The following is a 19,749-nucleotide window of genomic DNA, read 5'->3' as shown; positions in this document are numbered from 1 at the left end:
GAGACAATGGAGACCGGCAGCACGCATGCTCCCGCCCCCGGCCCCCCCCGGCCCGCCGCCCTTAACCCCTGCGCTGCTGCCGGCCGGCACAGGGCCTCGTCAGCGTGCCCTGAGGCCGCACGGCGCGACCGCCGATCCCTCATGGGGCCGCGAGGCCCCGCACGGCCTTTGCCTCTACTCGCGCAGCGAGAAGGCCCAGCCGCTTCAGGCGGCGCGGCTCCGCGCCCCGCCGGCCTCGCACACACCCCCGAGCGGGCCCTGCTGCGCGCTGCGGCCTACGCGCGGAGCACCCCCCGCCTCCCCGGGGCGCCAGGCCGGGGGCTGCGCGAGAAGAGAGGCGGTAAAAGACTACAAATCCCAGCGGCCTGTGCGCGAGGCGGCTGCGCACCGCGCGCATGCGCATCCCATAGACCTCCTTTCCCGCCCCGCCGAGGCCGGCGTCGGGGCGTTGCTGGGGCGGCCTAAGATGGCGGCGCGCTGGAGCAGCGAGAATGTGGTGGTGGAATTCCGCGACGCCCAGGTCGGGCCCCTGAGGAGCAGCGCGAGCTCCCGCCCCGCCGAGCCTCAGGGCCGTCCCGTGGGGTCTGCGCCTGGCGGCTGTGGGGCTGGGGCCGGGCTGAAGGGCTGTGGGCGCGGGGTTGCTGAGGAGGCTCGGTTTGGGCCTAGTCGCTGTTTCCCACTCCGAGAACACAGGGGCTGGGGTGCAGGGCTCTGACCCGGGGTGCAGAAATAGTGAACGTTCTTACGGGGTTTTGGGTGTTTTTGTCGTTGATTCAGTTCATGGGGAAACAGGTTAATTCATGAGGTGCTTTATTTCCAATCTTGGTTCTAAAAGGGTCCATTTTTCCAGTTCTGTTGGCAGGCCTAATAGGAGACGTTCCCACTTTCCGTACTCATCGCTAAATTTCTCCTCTGAGACCATCACAGCTCCTTTGCTGGCTGCAATAGAGTTGTTGGGTGATCAGCAGGAATAGCAGGTTAGGGTTTTAATAGCAGAGGGGTCAGCCCTTGCTTTGTTGCAGGTTGCAGCAGAGCTCCCTTCAGGCTGTTCAGAGGAAAAGCATTTTGCCATGGCATTGCCATTTCTCTCACAGAGCTGAGTCTGGTGGGTGAGCCCAGGAAACCCAGAAAATAAAAAATAGGTCTGCAGTCATCTTCTGTTCATTCTCGTGTCCTAGATCGGTGCCAGTAATGTGTTCCCAGCCAGGCCCCTAAATCCTGCATGTTGTACCCAGCCTACCCTCTGTAAGCCAACAGAGCTTGTCAGCTCTGCACTGAAAAGCTTCATGTTGGTTTTGCTTTCCTACTGGTTGAAATGTGTAAAGCAGTCCTGTCCGTTGGTGAGGATTTGTTCTCAGGAAGCTGAGATATGAAGGTACTTACTCCCAGATCACAGATTCAAATTGCATCTGGCTCAGGAGATATGTGCCTCATGATTTGATCGCTTATTCATAATGACTTGCATGTGGGAGTGGAGGGGGGAAGAACAGGTGTTTGAATCCTCTGCTGCAGTTGACTGCAGTTTTGCTGTGGTGCTGGTGCATACCTCAGCAGGGAGGTTAACTGCTGGTATTTTGGTCGCTTCGGTTTACTCTGGTGTGATCTTTCTGACTCGCCTGTGCTCTCGTGTGAAACCAGAGAGCTGCAGTGTCCAGGGCCGCTTGGCTGCTGGTTTCAGGATGAACTTATTTACGTATTTGGGTTTGAGGTTTTTTTTTTTCAGGAGCCTGCAGATAGGAAACCTGAGCTTGAGAAATTGAAACACCTCAGCTGTTATCTCCTGTACGGATCTTGAGCTCTGCCTGGTGGCCGTGCTGTCTCCAACTTCCCTACCCCAAAACTGACATCACTTCAAAGAGTCAAAGATGTGACATGTCTGTAAGAACTGCAGTGACCTTTATTTTCCATGCCAGAGTGTTGTGTGAAATCTACAGCACCCAACAAGCAACACTTTGAGTTGAAAATGGTAGAGTAGCTTGGGGCCAGTATTGGCTATGGGTGACATCTTTCTATACAAACCAACCAAGGCGGAAGTCGATGCTTTTCTGAGATGTGACCCTCAGGCTGTCTGTGCTTACCACATCCAGCTGCAAACCACTCGTGGCAACTCACTGTGAGAAGTGAAGTGAGCTGCACAGGCAGTGAGTTTGTCTTGCTGAGAATTTGCAGCTCTTGAAAGTCTTGGCAAATCTGGTCTGTCTGTTGTATTTCAGGTGAAGAGGGATAACAAGGCTAGATTCAAAATTTATGTGAGGTCAGGTATGAAAACGTGTTTTCCTTGGCCTGCCTAGCAGGAATCGGGTCCAATGCCCCAGTCAGCTTTGAAATTCTGAGATACTGCTTGGGCTGTGGACTCAGAGGTGGTTTTCAGATGAGCTTATTCAGAAAATTGGTATTATAAACTACAGTTCTAGCTAGTCCAATTGTTGTTTTAGGATAAAGCAACAGTTTCAGGTTGGTTTGTTCCGTTTCAGCTTCCCCCTTCTGGAAAGTTGTGCTGTGAAGACTTATGTGTCAATATGCAAAGCACATAAAATGCACCTGACAGCTGCTTGTTTTTTTTTTCCCTGTTGCCTAGGTAAGGGACTGTAATATTGTAGGGAAGGTCTTGCCATAAAATGACTTTATTTGTGACCCTTGTAGTAGCAACCTGACACAGGAAGGTTCATTCTAATTAGTCATTACATCTTATGATGTTCGGATCCTGGAAAAACAGTTTACCAATGTCCATTATTAAAAACAGTTTATAAGGATTTATGAGATTATGGTGCCAACACTAGAGAAATAAACTTGTATATGAAGTGATCAATCACTTTAAATTGACTGGTGTTATTCAATTTTGGGGAAAGATGGCCAAATCTGTATGAAATATGTTGGCTGACGAGCACTTCATCACATGAGAAAGCTCTGGTTCCAGTAATGTTTTCAGTGATCCTCATTCTAATTCATCGCAAGAGAAATATGCATCATCTGGGAAAACTTCCTTCTCCTGCTTGATTTTTTTAAAATAAATTTAATAACCCACACCGTTTTTTTGCAAGGTGATGGAAGATCTAGGAAGCTGGAATTATCTTGTTACCATTTAGAGACTTAGAAGCTGGCTGCTTATTTAAAGTCTTTTAGGATGTTTTAGGATGAGAAAACCTCGCTGGAAAACTAGGTTTGCTACCTAGGAAGAAGCGGTGGAAGCATGTGGATCCTGCAGCAGCAGAGGTAGTGAAGATTTGCCTGGTGGGGTGATAGCTCTTCTCTTTGTGGTCCTTTGATCTCCAGTGAAGAACAACCCCATGGTGCTGCTGGGGCGCTTGCAAGCAGGTGATGCAGCCTTCCTCCTGCGCTGGGCAGGCAGTTTGCAGAATGGTTGAAAAAACAGGTTTTTACGATGGTTATTCTTCTGGCAGCTGTGATTGAAATGGAATGGGATTGTCATGTTGTTTGATTTTAGTGCTGCTTGTAAGTAGCAGCTGAGGGACATCCCAAAGTCTTGTTGAATCCGTGCTCAGCGTACTTGGCGGAGCTGCCAACAGCATCAGAGACATGCTCAGCCTTCAGAGTTAGCTTTGAAGATGACAGCAGTGAGTTTGAAGAATGTGGGGCATGTTCTGTTTTTGCGCTGTGAACGCTTAAATCTGCTTTGAAGACATATCTATGTTTATGGGACGAACTGCTCAGCTTTTAAAGTCAAATTTTCCTTTATTCTCCTGGCAAGTAAACGAGATCATCATCCATCATCCAATTCCATTCTGAACAGAGAGAGGGTGATGGTGTTCAAACAGTTTTTTTGTGGCGATTGGTTTTCTGTTTTTTGTTTTTCCTTATGGTAGTTAAGTTCTCTCTTAGCCTCCTACACAAGGGGTAAATTCTGATGCCTCTCAGCCATCCCTTGTTTGGAGACCAGCCATACACAAATGGCTGCACTTTTATCTCTCTGTACGTATGTAATTAAATCTGGCCCTGCAACAGGAGAGTGGCTGAAAAAGCCCCTGAGCAGGAGCAGAGGTTGATTAATAAGGATTATGAGAGATTGCTGATTGAAAGGCAGCAGCAGTGATCGCCAGAGCAGAGAGAACAAAGCAAGTGCTTGAAATAGTGTTTGCCACATCTTGTCTTCAATTTACTCTAAAAAAGAATATTTTCTCTGTGCTGTTCTGCATCCCGGAGTCGACTGCTGCATCCTGTCACCCATCCGTGATCCTTTAAGGGATGTTACTTCTGCTGTCCCTGAGAGAGATCAGTTTTGACTCTTAGAGCAGTTTATGCCTTGAAGATAAGCTTGCAGGTTTTCCCGAGCTCCTCCCCAGAGCTGTGTGTTTGACTAAGAAGCCGACCTGACGGGTATAATTTAATCTTGTTCTCTGTTTGTCTTTAACAGGCAACTGCTATGTCAGTGGACTGCCTGGGACAGCATGCAGTACTCTCAGGGTGAGTGTGACAATCCCCATTAGAAATGTATGACAGTCACTTCCACAAGCCAAATCAGCAACCTTCAGGCTGACCTCAGCTGAAGGGCTGATGAATTGTTTTGGAAAGGTGCAGCTGAGTTCTGCTCAAGGTTTCACAAAGAGGATTCTGGGGAACGTTTCCAGTGGGATGCAGAGTTTAAAGCCGGTAACAACAGCAAAATAAAATGCTGCTATGGCTTTATTGATGTATGCTTTCCCAAATCTGCTTATGGGAGGTGGAGCATCAGAAAGCGCTGTTTGGGTTGTGCTTGAAATACAGATTGTCATTTGCTTAAGATGAAATTTGCCCCAAAGACTCCTGTGGTGTGCTTGGTGAGAGGAGCCAAGCTCCTCTCTGTCACTGACCAGTTACTTTACAGATTCAGTGTAGGGTGATGCTCATGAAGAGCCAGACACCTCCTGCCTTGGTTTTCTCAGGCTTATTTTCTATCCTCTGCTTTCCCATTTCCTTTTACATAATTCACCGTTGTCACCTCCATCCATGAGGTATTAGCAGAGCTGATCTGACAGTAATGTATTCCTGTGCATGCTAGTCTCTCTGCCTTATGTCTCTCTACCTTTGATAAATCAGCTGTAGGATGTGCAGTGGGATATGAGGGGGACACCAGGGGACTGTGCTTGCTTTGCATTGGTTGTGGCTTGCTGCTGAGAATGTGCGTGGCTCTGCCAACAGAAGCTCCACGCCGTGCAGAGCCCTGTCCCTTCGTCCAGCAGCTATGCACGCACAGGAGCAGCAGCTGAGCAGCTGGTTTGGGTCTAACTTGATATCTCTTCCTTACACCCACCCAGTTTCAAGTTTATTTGGGCCAGCAGTGAGCTGAGGGCAGTCTGTCTGCTATTCGTTGTCAGATTCAGCTGCTTTTCAAAATTCTCCAGTAGTTGTTCAGGATTTGTCTCCTTTCTTCTAAAGTTGCATAGGAGCCTCAGAGCCCTCAGCATCTTCACTCTTCAGAGCAGGGAGCCCTGCCCTGGGGACTTAGTCCTGGAAAGGCAACAGAGGTGTTCTGTGTGTACTTTCTCTTGGGAGAATTCAGTGCTCAGAGCAGCTGTGTGCTCACCACGTGATGCTGATGTGGTTAATTAGATATGGTTCCATACGTTTTGGTACTGGCCTTCCATTAGAGTTCAGCGAGCTCACAGTTATTTCTGGGAACTTTATCTTGTTTGAGAAATGAATCACACTGTGGAGGGATTACCTTGCCTAGCTTATGGGGAGTTGGCCACATCCAGCAGGAAATAGAGCTCGGGTTCAGCAGCACGCAGACACCTCTCTTCTGCATGTAGAGTTAGCTCAGGTCAATAATATAACCAGATCAGTGCAGTGCTGTGTCCACCCACATTCATACACTGCTGCAGCTGAGCTGGCTCTGTGCAGTTGTGCTTGTACTGCTTGCAGAACCAAGCCCCCAGACATTGTGGTGTGAACACTCTCAGCCATGTTTGTCAGGGCCTGTCGACTCTTGCTCGGATCAGCCTCTACAGGGTGAAGCTGGCTCCTGTGAAGCCAGTGCTCTGCACTCCCACCCTTGGCCACATCCTCTCTGCTGCGGCACCAGTCCAACAAAGTGTATCTGTATGTCTTTGCAGCATTTCCCAGTGCTTGCTTTTGTGTCCTGCTTTCTGTAGACTGAGCTGCCCATTGCATCTGCAGATTCTGCCTAATTTCAGTGTTTTCACTTTATTTTTTCTAAACGTCTTTTTTGGAATTGCTATCAAAAGTAGCATTATCAGGGAGGTGCATTCATGTGAAACTCTTCCCTTGGTGCTCCTCTGCTTGGTTGTAAGCTCCATGTGAGCTTTGAGTTTTGAAATCAGCCGTGTGCGATGCAACCTCTTTGTGTCTGTGCCTCGCAGCCGCCGCTTCCTCTACATAGTCAATCTGGATGCACCGAACGAGGGCCATCGAAAGATCTCCCGACAGAGCAAGTGGGACATCGGGGCGGTGCAGTGGAACCCGCACGACAGCTGCGCGTACTACTTTGCAGCTTCGGTGAGTTCACTCATTTAAAAGCAGTAGGGCTCATACTCTTCCCCAGTTTTTTTATGGGTGGAATTCTGCACACTTGGAAGGCTTTGTGGAGCTGATGTCGGCATGCCTCTGCAAGTCACATAGCAAGATGAAGGCCTAATTCTGATTTACTGCCAGTGAGGTGAGGTACTTGGCTCGCTGGTTCTCAGTGATTGGTCAGTAAGCGCTGAATCTAGTTTTGCTTCCTTGTCTTTTATAAAGCACCTTGCCAGATAAATCAGGCATCCGAATAGTCCTTTTCTGGAAGGAAGGAAGGAAGGAAGGGGGAGGGGTTGTTCTGTTTCTAACCTCCATTCTATTATGAGATTTGTGCACTTATTGAATTTCTTGCTCTGTGCTGTTTTGTTTTCGCCTCCCTACCTTCCTGGGATGTGGTGCACCAGGCAGACTGTAAATAGCACAAGTCAATACCGGCTCACCACTGTAACAATCTGACCTTGTAAGGCAGGGACTGGGTCAGTGAGGACTTTTTATTAAATGTGTGGAGAAGTAAATCAGCTGGTGTGAAGAAGCACTAGTGCAAGCCATGTTTAAACAGCGCTGATCTAATGGCCATCTGAGACTTGAGTGCAGTTCTTAGCTCTGATCTCTGTCTGTGGTGCTGTGTAGCTTGTTTGCACAGCATGCTCAGCTGCCAGCAGCAGCCTTTGCTGCAGCACTGGGGCTGATAGCTACAGGTAGTAACTGGATGCAGACTATTGTCATGGTGAGGTATGTTTGCTGGGTTGCTTCTGCTTTTGTAGATGAGTCCTGAAATAAGTAAGGTGGGGAGGTTTCTCCTATTATTTCGTGAAAACTCTTAGTTGAAGATGATTTTTGTTCCTTTTCTTTCTGGGACTAGCTATTATTGAAATTAAAGATGATCTTTAAAGTGGACCAGTGTTGCCAGTTAGCAGCCTTTATTGGTTTGCCCTCTGACATTCCCCGGCCCCCAGTCTTTCTCCTCTCAGCTCTGGTAAATGACTGACATCTTTCAGGTGCCTTCAGCAGCTGTCATCTTCTAAGTGGAGGGCTAATAAACCTTGCCAGATGGTGTCCTTTGGTGCCACTTCTGGATACGGCCTATGAAAAGCAAAGCCAAATAAGGAGTGCTCTGTGCAGGTTGTGAGTAGAGGAGGAAAGCTTCTTTTCAAACACACAGTGAAGGCAATATTCAGTGACTGGTCATCTCCAGTCTTAGCTGGGCCTTCCTGGAGATGGGAACAGATGCACATCGGGTAGCAAATCCCCAAGACAGCATCAGACAGCTTTCTCATTTTGGATCAGAATCACTTCCTTACCCATCTCACAGTTAGCTAGTTTTTTGGTGCTGATGTAGTCTGGCCCTGTTCCAGGACTAGAATTTAGCCTGCCTTGTTTAGAAGTGGAAGGTATCAGGTCTGTGTTCCAGTTCAGTTCTGGAGGCAGTGTGGATGTGTTTACGTTGGGCTGTACCTATGGGAGTAAAGTTATACAGGGAAGGCTAAGTTAGCTTGGATTCAGCTCTGTGGAGGTGCAGTATGCTGTTTCTGGCCATCAGTTCTCCAAGAGCCCTCTGCTGAGGTTGTCATATGGAGCCACCACAGGTGTACCACATTGTGTACCTCTGCATTGCTGTGGATGGAAAGGGAGTGCAAAAGGCTTCCCTCCTGCTTAAAAAAAGCTGCTCTGTTTGCAGTGCTATTAATTGGAAGTGGTGCAGTCAGAGTGGAAGCCTGTCCTTGTGCTTGGATAAGGGCTTCTCATTCTCTGGCTTATTTCCAGAAGAACCGAAGCAGGTCCTCTTGCTGTTCTTGGCTCTGTCTGCCCTCTGGCTCATTTCTGGGGACTCCTAAGCCGTTGTTTCAGAAATGCTATTGTTTTCCATTCTAGATCCTTGTTACTCCTTTTGTGTGGTCACAAGTGCTTGAACAGGAGGGTGATGAAATTGTTGGAAGTGTATGCTGATTGTTATCACGAGAAGCACCTTTTTGAAAGCGCTTTTATAAAGTGCTGCTGGTGGAAGGAGCTGTCATCCTGCCATGCCTGGTGCTATAGGCAGTACTTTCTACATGAGATGTTCCACTAGGAGCCTGTGAAACTTCTGGACATTCTTATCTTGTAGCATCAGCTCTGGAGTCCTGGACAAATTCCACTGGGTAATTTCACTCTACCCCCTTCAATCCTTCTTTCAATGAGAAACATGCAAGCAGTTTTCCTTGCCCCAAGCTCTTCTGCAGCCCTGCTGTGAGCTATTAGAGAAATGCAGTTATATTATTGCTGAGCTGGGAGGAGACCTCCCATTTAAGGGAAGGCTGGAGTGTTTTTTCCATCTGCAAGTTCAAATTCTTAAGAAGCAGCTTTGGGGTAGGAAAAAAAAGCCACAAAATGTAAAATTTGTCTGTTCCCTATTATCTTTACCTCTGCTTGCCTGTACACTTGAAAACAAGGGACTAATGCAGATCAAATTTTAAAGTCCTGTTGTTTGGTTCTGTGTGGAGTTAGGAGTTGAACTCGATGGTCCTTATGGGTGCTTTCCAACTGGAGATGTTCTATGATTCTGTTTCTGCTTTTGTTTGTGAATTTCCAGTCATGGCTCAAGACCTTGGTACTATGTGTGCACCCAAAAAGGCAATTTCTGTCCCAGAAGGATGAGAGTTGGCCTGGGCTGAAGTGAATTTTGAGTGGAGCAGAACGTGAACTTAAACTACAATGGCTAGTTTCAAGTAACTGTGTGGCTGGGAGGATTTATTCCTGGAATGAATGAAGAAACCCTAAATAACGTTGTCATTGATTCATTTGGTTTGCTCCTGTGGTTTACAGTTAGTGATAAGCACTTAAATCTTTTAGTTTTTCCTGAACTGGCAAAATGGAAGTACCCTTGAGGAGGTGACCCTGAAACCATTAGACTGTGCTGTTCTCATTTGGCAGCGGCCCTGATTATTGCAGAAGGGAATCGAGGGAGAGCTGAGGAGGGCCGGTGGTGATCCATCATCCCCCTTGCTGAAAACTGGTTGTGTATGTGAACAGGCTGCCAGGCTATTCCTGCAGAGAAAATTTGCCTGCCTGTTGCCCACAGTTACAGCTTGTTGTTTAGAAGTAAAAGTTCTGAGAACATCAGTTTATGGAATTGTTTTGCAATGTGATTTTTCTCCTGTTCTTGTTTATCTCCAATTTCAAGTGGGTGTAATGAAAGTGTAGGCTTTTGAGAGGCCTTGCGGCTGCTAAGTTCATCTTTGTTCTCCTGCTTTTGGTCAAGCAAGGGCTTTGTTGTTCACAGTGGGGACCGATTGCTAACAGGGTATTCAAAGGGTAGGGAACCTGGTCATGACATGTGGATTCCTGTCCTGCCTTGTTTGCCTGGCACAGTCTCACTTCCTTTATATTTCAGAGCAACCAGCGAGTTGACCTGTATAAGTGGAAGGAAGGTAATGGGGAGGTTTGCACGTCATTGCAAGGACACACGCGTGTGATCAGGTGAGGAACAACTGGTGCTGTGAATTACTGGGTAGAAAACAGTGGGTTGTTTCATAGCAGATGAATGGTTCTGTCCTGGCTCTACTCAGGCTCTATTCTGAGCTTCTTGTTGTTCACTGTCCCTCCATCTTACTTTACCATTTGGAGAAGATGTCAGATGTGAAGTGGCTCTCCCCAGTATATCAGCTTAGACTTTGATGGCTCCAGTGTCATTGCCTTAGGCTACTGTCCTTGTAATGAACAACAACCATCATCGGGGAAACACATAGCAGCATGCTTATTAAATTGAATCCCAGCCATATTTCTATGTGGTAGCAGGTGAATTAAAGCAAACAGTCCCAAAGATGAAGTTCACAGCAGGTTAGTGGTGCATGGGAGATCTCTGCCTTTAGTTCTAAAGGTGCACTTTACTAGCATTGTCTTACTCCAGCTCCTGACTGTGGGAAGTAATGGCAGCAAATTAAAATGGCAGTTGTTTGGGCTGCCTGGAAGCTGCTTGTATCCCAAGTGCAGCTGGTGAGCCCAAGAGGGAGGCATTACAGAACAAAGGGTTGATGCCAAGCATGTGTGATAACTGGGAACTCACTGAGATGGTGTGCCTTTTGCTGTGGAGGAAAGAGAACACATGGGATAGCTATAAAGTTCAGGGCTAGGAGGATGTTTCACTGGAATTTACTTAGAAGCATTTCAGTGCTTCTTGGAATTTACCTAGAGAAATGATTAAGATCTTGCTTTTTACTTGAAAAGTTTGAGTAGAGGTCATGGAGTAGCTGTGAATTTGCCAAATAAATGTACTGGGAGCTTGGACATAGGTGCTAACAATGCTTTTCTCTGTTGACCTACTATGTCTTTGTATTTGCAGTGACTTGGACTGGTCAGTGTTTGAACCAGACCTGCTGGTCACCAGTTCTGTTGACACATACATCTACATCTGGGACATCAAGTAAGAATCAGGATACTTCTGCACTGCAGGGAAATCGTTTGACTCATTTCCATAATTAGCAGCTTGCACGTGCTGAGGGGCACTGCTTTTTGCTGTGCTTGCAGGGTCTACATCTACTTCCCATAGTCTCAAAGAACGGCTTCTGTTTCCCTGCTTTAAGGCCAGCTCAGAGTCGAGGAAGGGAAGCAGATAGGTATGGTTAAGCAACAGGCATCCTCCTGATTGGCAGTAATACCAGCTGGCTTCTCTCCCTAACTACTTCAGATCTTTCCTTGGAAGCTTTTCCTGGAACCCAGGCATTTTCCTCAAATTTTTTTTTTCCCTTTAGCTGGGTGAATGAGCATCATTTCATTATTCTAAAGTCGTTTTCCTCTAAATGCAGTGACTGTGGCTGACTCTCCCTCAGTGGTGTGAGCAGTAGTCAGGAGCCTTTTCTGGTTTGTGACTTCTTTGTATTCCTGGTGCTTTCTATCATGAGTAATTTCACAGTAACGGATTGGTCCAAACCCACCAATGTTAAAACCTCACATTCTACACCTGAGAAACAAGGAGCTGGCACTGGGACTCCTGGATTGCCTTGCTGGCTGTGCTGCAGCACTTTATGACCCCTGGCAAGTCACTTTGTTCCCCTCTGCCTCCCTTGTACAGTTATAATAGAAGGATAATTACATAACCCCACTGCACCAGGGTATCCTGAGGCTTGCTTAGCTCCTATAAAGTACTTACATCCTTGGTTAAATGGTGCTTGAGAATGGCAATATATTATTAATGTGTAATTAAAAGACAGAGCAAGACGATAACTGGTAGTTGTGTTTTTCCTGTGATACTATCTTAATATCAAGCGGAAAAAAGAAAGAGGTCTCTGAAGGCTGTATCAGAAACCCTGATTTAACTCTGTAGTGCCCTTCCAGCATTTTGTCTTTGCTTGTATCAGTTGTCCAAAAATGCCTGCTCAGATGATTTCTGACTAGCCTCTGCATCCCACGTGTGCTAATAATGCCTCAGCCTCCTGGGGCAGTGAGATCCAAGGGCTGCTGGACTCCAGCAAAGGAACATCCTGGTGAAGCAGCTGTCGCTTATGAAGCCCTAGGGAGGTAACCCTGCAGTAAGGGTAGCTGGAAGTTCCCCACTTAATATTTCATGCAAATAGACTTTTGGATTAGACAGAAATTCTTAGTGGGAGAGCTGCACTTAATTCCAGAAAACATTCTTCTTTTCAGCAAACCTAACAAGCTGAAGGGGGTATTCTTTGTTTCCAGTGATATTTTTCATGAAAGGGCAGGTAACTTCCTGATGAGCAATGTCAAGAGTTGAATTATTGCTTATATTCATGTCCTAGCTGCTGCAAGTTGTTGTGGTGCCACAGTGACTTATACCACTGCAGAAATTGATCTGTGGAGTCTGTGCAGCTGGCTTTATTTCCTATTAATTTTGTTATTGTATTGTGGACATGAAGCCTTTGCTCTGAAGTCCCTGCTCCATCTGCCTTGAATCAAGGTGTGCTAAGGCCTGACAAACACAGCAGTGGCTTGTGTTGAGTTTTTCAACAGCTCTACTTGTTCCTTTTAGTCTTTCTGGGAAAGACTGTTTTGTTGCCTCCTACAGCAACACTTCAGTGAGCCCAGTGTTCCCTTTGCCTGCCCAGTTGCAGCATGCCACCCTGAACCTGTGTTTCTCTTCCTTCACGTCCCCTATATCTCCATCCTAGGGCCTAACCTTGCTGCTGTGGTTCGTGGCAGTGATGGGTGTTGTCCTTCAGCAGGTTACCTCTTTGTTTATTTCATTTAATGTGGCATCTCTCACTCCTAGATTGACCATTTTAAGTTAGCAGAAGGTGCATTAACTCCCAAGAAACAACAATAAAATTAGTCCTGGAACAGTGAGGAGCTCACTGGGGAGGCTGGACTTGCTGGGCTGTGCCATGGGTACTCAGATTATTTGTGTTGTATTTCAGAGACACCAGGAAGCCTACAGTCTCGCTCTCTGCAGTGGGTAAGTATGCTTTGTATGCGTGATGAAGGCATGTTTAATACCAAAATTCAGTGCTGTGTGCCTCTGCTATTATTCCTCCCTTTTTCCATGCTCTGAGGCTGAACATAGTGGAATACAGAAGTGCCACCGTGTGTGATTGTCCTATGTAGGAGCAGCCTGAGAGGCTTCAGTTCACAACTCCTGTTAGAGGAGCAGAATGCAGAAGGGATGTGAAATAAGGGTGAAGTGCAGAAGTTTCCTTGTGCTGCTGATTTTTAGGGGTGAGTGAAAGGAGTTTCTGCATTCCTTTGCCTGCTAGCCAGCTGGAGTTGTGGGATTCATGGCGTGGAAGCAGAAGGAAAAATGAACTCACTGGGGTTGTTTAAAAGGTGGAGTGAGAAGACTGATGAAATTAAGTGTGCGGAACCTTCAGCAGGGCAGTCAAACAGCATGTGTACCTTCTAAACATGAACAGCTTCTACCCTGCTTAACTATACCACTTGTCTTCTGTGTGTTGCTTGTCTGCAATTTCTCCTTTCCTTTCATGTTCGACTGAATCAAATGAAAACCTGAACGACACTCCAGGCAGTGGTATTGAATGCTGCCAACTGTCCAGCCTGCCTCCTAGCTAGGTGCTTCCCTGGAGCACATTCAGTGTGCTGGGAGCTGCTGTGATAATGTGAAGATGCTTTCTGTGAGCAGTAGTTGTTCTGGAAAGGCAGCTGTCATGGTTGTTGGCAGTGCCCAGTCTCGTCACCTGTGATGGTCCCTGCTGGCAAGTGCTGTGTGTCTGTCCTGACCAGCAGCCTGTTGGTACAGAGCAAGGTTTGGATGACAAGCAAAACATATCCTTTTAATGAACTACTGTTGCAGGTGCTGCAGTGGTCCTCATAACATGCATCTCGTGTTCTACTGCTTAGATCTCCTTTGGCTGCGCATCTGCAGCGATTCCCCCATCCCTCACAGCTGGTAAACCTCTCGGCCACAGCAGTGCAGAAACCTTTCTGAATTGGAGAGAAGCAGCAAAAATTGTACTGAATCAGAGATGTGCAGCACTCTGTTCTGGTGCCCTGGGTGAGGTTTCATAGGTTGGCTGAGCCAGACCAGTACTCAGCTCCCCAGAGTCTCCTTCCTCCCATGCCTGATTTTCTTTAGTGCTAGTCCAGACATTTGTGTGCCCTTCAGTGAGTGGATCAACTCAATCAGATGGCAGCTTCTTGGCAGTTCTTTACCCCTGGACTAGCTCTTTGTCAGACTGACAGGATGAATCTGCTCGCTGTGCAGCAGGAGGTAGGTTGTGAAGGCATAGCAGCAGGCCGTGAGATCCGTTCAGATTTCTCATTGACCTCAACTTTCTGATGGCTTAAAATATTTAGAAAATATTGGCAGAATAAGGATGAATAGAACATGTATTTTTCTTACGATGTCTGAACAATCCACGTTGACTAAAGTTTAGTATTGGAAACTTCCAGCCAGCATCTTATTTAGGCCCTTGACTGAGTCCCTCATGGTACCTGGACCATCTCACAGTTTCTTTACCATATTGTCATGTCCTTGATTTGTGGTGTATTTTGGCAGTTTCTTAGGTTGACCTTCTGATCTACCCAGTGTGGCCAGACACGTGGTCCACCTGCACTACAGTCTTCTCCCACAACTCTACTTTAATAATAGATCAGTATCACTAATGCCATGTATGGCATCTGTTAGTACAGAGGGTGTTGGGGAGTCAGATGAATCTGTCTCTGAGAACTGGGAGGTAGCTTAAATGAAAGTGGAAGGATCTGGGGAGAGGATTAATGAATGTGCAGTTCTCATCTGGAAGAAGTTGCTCCATATGAGCTAATGGGCATGAATATCTTAATCCAGTGCAGCCCGTGGTACAACAAGCATGCAGTTGGAACACACTTGCTTCAATGTCTTCAGGGCACAAACACAAAGATGAGAAATCAGGAGTTCGTCGTTTTCATGCTAGCCTTCATGCTGGCTTCTGGGGTACCTTTCCTGTCAACTGCTTTTCTTGTCCTAGGAGCAGCTCTAAGAACGGGTCAGGAGTGTGCTGTGCCACTTTTTAGTTGCTCATTTTGACCTGCTTTGTTTGTGCTGCAGCTGGAGCCTCCCAGGTCAAATGGAACAAGAAGAATGCCAACTGTTTAGCAACAAGCCACGATGGGGATGTCCGAATATGGGACAAAAGGGTGAGTTGAGGATCTCTTGAAGTGCCTGTGCAAATTTCCCCCCTCCCAGATGCAGTCTTCCCTCTTGTCACAGATAAATACTGGGGAAAAATTACTGCTTTATCTGCAGTCTCTTTTGTGGAGTGATTTAAACAAGAGAGTCTTGAACCCAGGAGACAGAAGAGAACATGTTGATAACATCCTTCCCCAGAAATTATCGTGGAGTCTTAGAATGGTTTGGGTTGAAGGGACTTTAAAGCTCATCCACTTCCAACTGCCTGCTGTGGGCAGATTAGCACCCACCAGATCAAGGCTCAGGGTCCCATCCAACTTGGCCTTCAGGGATGAAACATCCACAGCTCCTCTGGGCAGCCTGTGTCAGCGTCTCACAGTGTCAGTCTTTGCCTGTGGGCAAGGAATTTCTTCCTAACATCTGACCTAAATCTTCCCTCTTTGGGTTTAAAAAATTCCCTCTATTCCCATCACTATCTTCCCATGTAAAAAGTTGTTTTCCCTCCTGCTTAAAGTTCCCATTAAGTACTGGAAGGCTGCAATGAAGGCTCCCTGGAACCTTCTCCATACTGAGCAAGCCCGGATTCTTCAACCTTTCTTTGGTAGGAGAGGTGTTCCTTCCCTCTGATCATTATTTATGCCCATTTACACTTTGCTGCTGGTCTCAGAGTACTTAACTGTTTTACTGAGCATAAAGTGTGGTGCAAGACTGCGCTTGGTTACTGTGGAATTTACCACACCTTTCACAGCCCCTTTCCTTCTGCTATTTTACTGAGCCAATACCTTCCCCTGGCAGGAGGGTGTTCTACCTCTTGCCCTTGTTCAAGTGTTTCTTTGATGTATAAAGAGCTAGACCAAATTTCAGAAGTCCTGTGCTGAGAAGGAAAATGTCTCTCCTTCCAGAAACCCAGCACTGCAGTAGAATACTTAGCAGCTCATCTCTCTAAAATCCATGGTCTGGATTGGCATCCTGACAATGAGTACACGCTGGCCACTTCCAGCCAGGACAACTCTGTCAGGGTAAGTGTTGTTTCTGGGACTTTTGCCTGGGAGATATCAGGGTAGTGGAGCAGATTCCCTTCTGTTGATGTGTTGGGCAGTGCTTGCCATTGGCAAGATGTGGATCCTGGATCCTTATTCTGTTTTCTGGCAGCCTGTTTGTATTGAACCAGGGGTGTGCTTACAGAGTAGACATAAAGAAGTGATTGCAGGATAGGTGCATGTGTGCTTGCCATAGTTAACACAGATGCAGTGACTAGAAGCTGAAAACAGCTGCCTCTGCCTGTTGCTTGCCAGCAGTGCCTCCTTCCCAAAATGTGGAGTTGTCAGTCTCAAGCTGATTACAGCAGCTTGGTGGGAGACATGCTCCAGTCTCTGGGGTTCCCATATTCATGTCAAATTGGTTTACCAGTATGTCTGAAAGCGTTGCTATGAAGGAGCAGTGTGCTTGGTATGTCAGCCAAATGGAATTTATTTGCGTTTAGCTAAGCTTTGAGGTGAATACAATTGGTGTGCATTCTACCAAAGCAAAAGGTTAGGTTCTTCATTACAGAATTAGCAGTAACAGCAAGGTGGGCCTGCCTCCAATCTGGACTGGCACATTGGTTAGTCCAGACCTGCAAGGTACCTCGTGGCTCTGGAAGCCCAAGCAGGCTGCCTGTCTCCATGCTCTAATTACTCAAGCTGTGATCACTGTGGACTTTACCCCAAGTCACTCGTTGTCGAAGAGCTGCTGCCAGATGCTGATCGCTTGGTATTCATCCTTCGGGGCCATCTCTGTTGTTAATGAACAGGGTTACTAATGATGCTGTGCACACCCTGGCACATTTCTCACTGTTATATCTACAAGCAACATGGAAAGCTGTGGCTTAAAAGTATGGCCAGCTGACTTGTGCCTTTGCTTGTCTTTTGGTTGATGTTTTTGTTGTTTGGTTTGTTTATTTGTTTGTTTTTTGAAGTTCTGGGATTACCGTCAGCCTCGGAAATACCTCAATATCCTTCCCTGCCAGGTTCCTGTCTGGAAGGCAAGATACACGGTGAGTGAGAAACACCCACCAGCCCCGCTTATGCTGTGAGAGCAAATTCGTGAAGGCATGTTAAATAAAGAACTGCTGCAGTGCTTCTCAACATTTCTACTTGATGTTGAGTTGATTTTAAAGTCCCTTATGGTGATTACAAGCCCTACAAAAGCCATGTCTGCAATGGGGGCACTCAGGAGAAGAAATTGCTGCCAGTGTGAGATCCCAGTCTTTGGCATCCTGCTGGGGATAAAACTCAGGTGTGAGTGGTCGGCTCTGGGAGCAGGAGGCTTGGAAAGCAGCTGCTGCTACCGCTGTTCTATTTCTTCACTCAAGTCCAGCACTGGTACATGTAGCACAGACTTCTGCCCTCTCTGAGGGCTTCCTGTGCTCCCGGAATCTCCAGTTGTGGCACACTGGGTTCTTATAGCATGTCAGATCCAAGAAGTGCCTTTTTACAGAGCAAATGCATGGCTATGTGAAGCTAAGGCTCTTAACATTAGTCATACCTGTTCTGTTCCCTGGACATCCGAATATGTCTTGAAGTCAGTGCTGTCTCTTGAGGCTTTGATCCCCTTTCTGCATCCCCTTGTGGGGCTGTAAGATGGGGTTGTAGTGTTCCTCTGAGCATCACAGCTGTGGGTATCTGCCACGGCTCAGTCCCAAGGAAGCAATTCTTACAATGCTTGGCAAATTGCAGTAAGGATCCCATGTGAAAAGTCAACGCTGAAATCACTCGAGCCTCACAGCTGATAAGTGAGGGAGAAGCAGAAAGAAGTGGCTAGTCCGAAGTGAGCTGCAGTGAATCTCTCTAAGCATATTACATCTTTTCCCTCTTAAGATGCCAGTTTTACACAGCAGTTGCCTTCTCATTTGTGCTTTAAGGCCTGCTTCTGCTTAGTACTGAGCTAATTTAAAACCAACATGTTCTTATGGATGGCAGTCGGAGAGAATTACAGAGATGGTAACAGCAGGGAAGCGTACCTCCCCAAGGTTAACCAAAAGGGTGTTTCTCTCTTAAGCCTTTCAGCAATGGGCTGGTGACAGTGATGGTCCCCCAGCTCCGACGAGAGAACAGCCTACTTCTCTGGAACGTCTTTGACTTGAACACACCTGTCCATACTTTTGTGGGACATGATGATGTGGTGCTGGAGTTTCAGTGGAGGAAACAGAAAGAAGGTGAGTTCAGGGCTGGAAGTGTTCTCTCTCCTGCACTGCTGCCATCAGCTTTCCATGGCTCCTGGCGATGCTTGTGCTGTCACCCTCTGACTCTTACCTTTCCTTGGAGCAGCTCCAGCTTGCTTTCCTGCCCCTGCCTCCTGCTGTTCCCCCCAAGCTACAGCTGTTTTCCACTTGTTTTATCGAAGTGGCCTCAGAAGCATTGCCCTGTTGTTTCCATGCTAGCAAAGCAAATTCAGCAAATGCTGAGTGGGTCAGCGGTGACTCTAATTGCTTCCTCTCCCCTGTGAGTCTATTTTTAAATGTATCTTTCAGAATAAATTGTACAAACTATTAGATGGGTGTATGAGTGCAGGCACCCTCCCCCTGCTCAGAGCTGCAGGCTAACCAGTTAACCCCTCACACTGCTGCCTGGATCACAGCCTCTAGCATATTGCACACCACAGAACCAATGTTCCCTCCTTATCCATATGCTGGCAAAGGCAGGGGAGGGAGAGCGTGGGATGGGGAGGATGCTGACAGAGTTCAATCCTGACTGCATTTTCCAGTGTAGGCAGCTAAATATAGGAAATTCCGTATTAGAGGTTGGATAATGACACAGAGCGCAGCTTTGTTTCCAGAACTTCAGCTGCCATCGACAGAATGAGCATGCCTGGCTTTGATGATACTGCTTTGCAGTGTAAAAGCATGCAGAGCTGGTGGGAAACTCCAGATTGGAGGCATTACTGGCTCACAGTTGAGCTGGGAGTCAGTTTCATCTCTGCACTGCATAGCTGTCTGTAAGTGAATGGGAGCCCTGCACGGGTTCTCAGGGATGTTGTGGGACTCCTGCTCTCCTTCTCAGGGACGTTCAGTACTGTAATCTCTGACCTTGGAGCCTGTGCACCTGCCAGGTACTGGTGGTGAAGTTGACAGAGCATTGGACTGGTATTTAGGAGATCTGAATTCTGATCCAATTCTGCCACTAGTTGCTGGGACAATTCAGTTAAGTCACCTTCTCTATTTCTTGCTTTTCTTTGAAAAAGAGGTGAGCATATAGAACTGTGTTAGGGTCTGGAGGTGCAGTCTAAGAAAGCTTGTGTGTAAATGTTCGAGCAGACCTGAACCACAATTGTGCTGTCTCAGTTGAACTCATATATGCATACCAATGCTGGAAGTCATGCTTTTCTCAAGCAACATTAATCACAGAAGCATTCCCAGTCCACTTCAATGCAAAGACAGCCAAGATACCTCAAGATAGTGCAAATCTCCTAGCACAAAATCTGCAGTGCTGAATTTAGACAGCCACTGTGCCTCAGCAAAGGGGTGTAAGAAGCAGTTGTGCAGCAGCGAATTCTTAAGCAACAGCAGCTGTTTAACAAGGGAAATAAAAACTGTATTACAAGGCCTAAACATGGACATAAATAGCTCCTGGTACTTTTATCTGCTGCTAGATAGTATGTGTCTAGATGTATTTGTTTACAGCCTGATCGTGTCTTGGCTTCAACCAACTCTTTCAGAAGCAGAGGGATGCCTTGGGCCAGCT

At 47.0% G+C, this 19,749-nt stretch overlaps 1 protein-coding gene across 4 annotated transcripts in view; it reads left to right on the top strand.

Moving 5' to 3' along the window:
- WDR59 (WD repeat domain 59) overlaps positions 108–19,749 on the top strand; it is a 49,288-nt gene continuing 29,646 nt past the window's right edge. Inside the window, exons 1-11 of one of the 4 annotated variants that reach the window (XM_021408897.1) lie at positions 503–520; positions 1,724–3,315; positions 4,373–4,422; positions 6,318–6,453; positions 9,842–9,927; positions 10,790–10,870; positions 12,825–12,862; positions 14,948–15,036; positions 15,931–16,047; positions 16,986–17,063; positions 18,068–18,224. In XM_021408897.1, the coding sequence (XP_021264572.1) occupies positions 4,382–4,422; positions 6,318–6,453; positions 9,842–9,927; positions 10,790–10,870; positions 12,825–12,862; positions 14,948–15,036; positions 15,931–16,047; positions 16,986–17,063; positions 18,068–18,224 (823 nt within the window). In that variant the 5' untranslated portion in view covers positions 503–520; positions 1,724–3,315; positions 4,373–4,381. Of the gene's footprint in view, positions 521–1,723; positions 3,316–4,372; positions 4,423–6,317; positions 6,454–9,841; positions 9,928–10,789; positions 10,871–12,824; positions 12,863–14,947; positions 15,037–15,930; positions 16,048–16,985; positions 17,064–18,067; positions 18,225–19,749 lie in introns of all 4 variants that reach the window. The other 3 variants (XM_021408899.1, XM_021408895.1, XM_021408896.1) reach the window with 3 other exon arrangements.

This window comes from Numida meleagris, chromosome 10, assembly GCF_002078875.1.
Source record: "Numida meleagris isolate 19003 breed g44 Domestic line chromosome 10, NumMel1.0, whole genome shotgun sequence".
Classification (NCBI taxonomy): domain Eukaryota; kingdom Metazoa; phylum Chordata; class Aves; order Galliformes; family Numididae; genus Numida; species Numida meleagris.
This window is presented reverse-complemented; position numbering and strand designations above follow the sequence as displayed.